The 3,586-nt window shown below is 39.1% G+C and overlaps 1 protein-coding gene across 1 annotated transcript; it reads right to left on the bottom strand.

Annotated features, from left to right (window-relative positions):
* Positions 1 to 2,095: 2,095 nt before the first annotated feature.
* LOC103717860 (RING-H2 finger protein ATL8) lies at positions 2,096 to 2,854 on the bottom strand. Its single transcript, XM_008806403.5, has one exon. It carries the CDS (start codon positions 2,799 to 2,801, stop codon positions 2,268 to 2,270), a length of 534 nt encoding a protein of 177 aa, XP_008804625.3. The 5' UTR covers positions 2,802 to 2,854; the 3' UTR covers positions 2,096 to 2,267.
* Between the last annotated feature and the right edge of the window lie 732 nt (positions 2,855 to 3,586).

Raw genomic sequence — 3,586 nt, forward strand, 5'->3', positions numbered from 1 at the left:
GGATATTATAACTAAGTAACATGCACCTGCTAAAGGTGTATCCTGGAATATTCTAGGAAGGAATACTCTGGATATTGCGAGCTAACAATGTAAAATATATATATGTATTTTCTCTTTGTTTATATACCTTTAATATATGTATATGTTTGTTATATGAATTTCCTTTAATATATGACATATGTTTGGATTTAGGTCATCAGTTGTTTATTCTATTTGTGTGGTCTATGGGAATAGTTGGGTTGTGGCTGATAGTGGTAGTAGAAGCCATCTCTGAGGGTTGTTGGATGCTTCTTGGATGCTTTTAGTGTTGCAAGTGGAATATATTTTACTGCTTGCTATGGCAGAAAGTTGTGACCCATATCAAAAGCTTGTTTGGTTGGACGAAGTTGCACTTTGGAATGGAAATAGGAATGGATGACTCTTATTCCAGCCATATGGTTGGAGAAAGTTCCATTTCATTTCTATTTTAGAGAAAATGAGAAATGTTTTTATCCCTCAAAACCCATTCTCTATTCTCCTCTAGTATTCAAATTTTTATGCTGATTCTGGTCACGAACCAAATATGCCAGGGGATATAGCCATTTCGATTTCCATTCCATTCTATTCTAATTCCGATTGTGAATGAAACACACTATAAATTCATATACAAATCCTTCTCATTTTGAGCTTCTTATGAGAGCTCACGTGCCTCTTCAGCCGCCAACATGTGCACTTAGAATTTAGACTTCCTTCAATCACAAATCGAGCAGGTTCCTCGATACTAATAAGCATTACCTTACATATCAAAGATAATTCGTTCATTCATTCATCCAAGCCTATATATCGGTAGTATTTCGCATGGATTGTTAGGGTTTGAAACAAGCCGAATGAAGACCAAACTTCATCTCGCTAGATCTCAAGTTAATTACTTCAAAGGTGTACTGAACCACAAATCAAATATAAGCTTACCACAGCTAAATCTTCAGAAGCTGAGCACAGCTTTAGCTCAACTTGTTTCCTAATCTAATAATTAACAAGCCGTTTTAAAAACTGAGCTCCAATGATGCTCACAAGCAGCTTGAGTTGGTGGTGCCTCTGACATGCACAAGCTACTCAATCATGGGGCTAGATAACAAATGCTGAACCAAACCATCAAACTAGATCTAGTGACTCATGTGCCTAGCCACATGCCTAGGGCCCATCCTAACTAAGAAACAAAAAACATCACTAGTGAACCTAATTAAATCCACTCTCTTCGCTGGAACCTGCCCTACCTTCCTCCACATTCATTCCGGATCAGGGGTGCATCTTTCTCACAAGCTAACCATTTTGAGACCTTTGCAAGAAGATAAATGATGGAGTTCGGATCGTTTTAAAATCTATGCAGTATATGATCCAATGGTAGATTCGTAACAAAGAAGGTGAATCCTTTATAGTAATCCACTCTTAATTATTTAAGAGATTTGGAATTTTTTTTTTTTCTTTTCATGGTTTGTTTTACCCTAATCAAAATTTTCGGAGATAATGAGTATGGAGTCCAATTCAGTCCTTTACAATCTATGATAATTTTTTTTAAAAAAAAAAATAAAGGAGGACGCAGATGTAGCCACCTCGTTCAGTATCTTTCAGCGCCAACCGCATTAGCTGCGAGGAATGTTCCATCGAGAATCTAGAACCACCGGCATAAACGCTAATCAAAGAGGGTCCAATTCTCCCAGTAATGGGTTCTTTCCATAGATAATATTTAGTATTATCATAGAAATAATAAGCTAATAAAAAAATTAATCATTCATTCAAAACTTTGACTGCCTTTTCCATATTGCCATAAGTGTCATTGTTAACCATTACAACAGAAATAACCGGTGATAAAAAAAAATGATGTACACTGTGACCACTAATAAAATGAAGTATTAAATTTTAGAATTAGTTACCGAAAATGTTAACTTGTGAAAGAAGTCCTTGGCAACGGTTATAATGACCGTTAATTATTACGAAACATTCATAGATTAGCATTTAGCAGGCACAATCTAAAACATATTAATGCAGATTAAGCGAGTAAATTAAAGTACCATGTTCCTCTTTAGATAATATTTTATATTATCTAAATAAACCACCATTTTCATAACTCGCTGTTTTTATGATTTTATTTACAAAAAAGATATACAAACATCAAGCCCTAATTCAAACACTGAGAGGATAAAAAAAAGTTTAAAACATACATTTTGGTTTTTCTTTTTTTTTTTTCCCACAAGAGAAGAAAAGGGAATGCAGGGAGGGAGCTAATGTCTTTAGGGCAAGAACTCGCGGTCCCCCCCGGTCTTGGCCCCGCCGTCCGCCGCTGCGGCGGTGTCGTCGGAGGTGGCGCCGCACCTCCGGCAGCGGGAAGGGGCGGGGAAGACGAGGATCTGGCGGCAGGAGGGGCAGGACGAGTGGGACCCGAGCCACGTGTCCACGCACGTGACGTGGAACCCGTGGCCGCAGTGCGGGAGGATCCGGATCTCGTCGCCGGCGGCGAAATCGGCGAGGCAGATCGGGCACTCCGCCAGCTTCACAGATCCATCGAAGGCGAGAGTTGGGAGAGAGCGGAGAGCCTTCTTCTTGAGCCCCTTGGTGGGAGGCGGCGGCGGCGGCGGCGGGGGTGTGGAGGAGGCGCGGCGGAGCCAGGCGCAGCGGGCGACGAGGGCGAGGCCGACGACGCAGATCAGGGCGCAAAGCAGCGTCGCCAGGATCACCACCACGTCGGAGTCAACGGCCATGGCGACCGGTGGCTCCGCCGCCGCTAAGCTGCCGGAGGAATGGAGGAACCTCGTGCGAGAAGGCATTGGCTGGAGACAGAGTGCGAGTAAGAGAAGAAGAGGGGAGTTTCCGAGCCGGTAACGAGGCTTGTTTATATAGAACAAAAATAAATCGGAAATGGATATTGGATAATATAATAATAACGATAATAAAAACTAAGGGCACGGTCAGTCCTCGTTCTTATTATTTTATACGGTGAGCTGGGAGTGTCCGGTTGGACGAGACTGCTGTTTGGTGCATAAAATGCATGCCCCCAGTGCAGGGAAGGTGAACAATGAGAAAAAGAAGAAGAATAAAAAAAAACAAAAATATGTGCCATCCACATGACTAAACAATCCATGTTCTAAAATTTTCAATTTATCCAAGTTTTTATTTTTTTTTTCTTTCTTTCTCTCTCCTTTCACATTAGTAATATAAAAACATTAGGCTCCATTGATTGCATTTGAAGTTAGATTCAGGAAGATAAATCAAATTATTGGTGATCTGGTCTTGTTAATTTGAGTTATTAAATATGATTTACTATCTTACAAATTATCTATAATAAAAATTATATATTTTTAGAGATATATTAAAGGCTCACAGATGAGTATTGCATTGTGTTATTTGATTTATTTATTTTTAACCATTTGATATATAGGTTATGATTCTCTAAATTGTATAAATTTTTGTCTACAAATAATTTAAAAATAATAGATCATATTTAACAACTTAGTTCATCAATATTAAACATCCATCTTTCAACTTTAGTTAATTAGATTTGACTTCCAATCTTGTCGACTAGATTCTAATCTATCATTCTAGAAGCTTCAAA

This window comes from Phoenix dactylifera, chromosome 16, assembly GCF_051530095.1.
Source record: "Phoenix dactylifera cultivar Ajwa chromosome 16, Ajwa_hap1_PhDact_Kaust_v1.1, whole genome shotgun sequence".
NCBI classification, from domain to species: domain Eukaryota; kingdom Viridiplantae; phylum Streptophyta; class Magnoliopsida; order Arecales; family Arecaceae; genus Phoenix; species Phoenix dactylifera.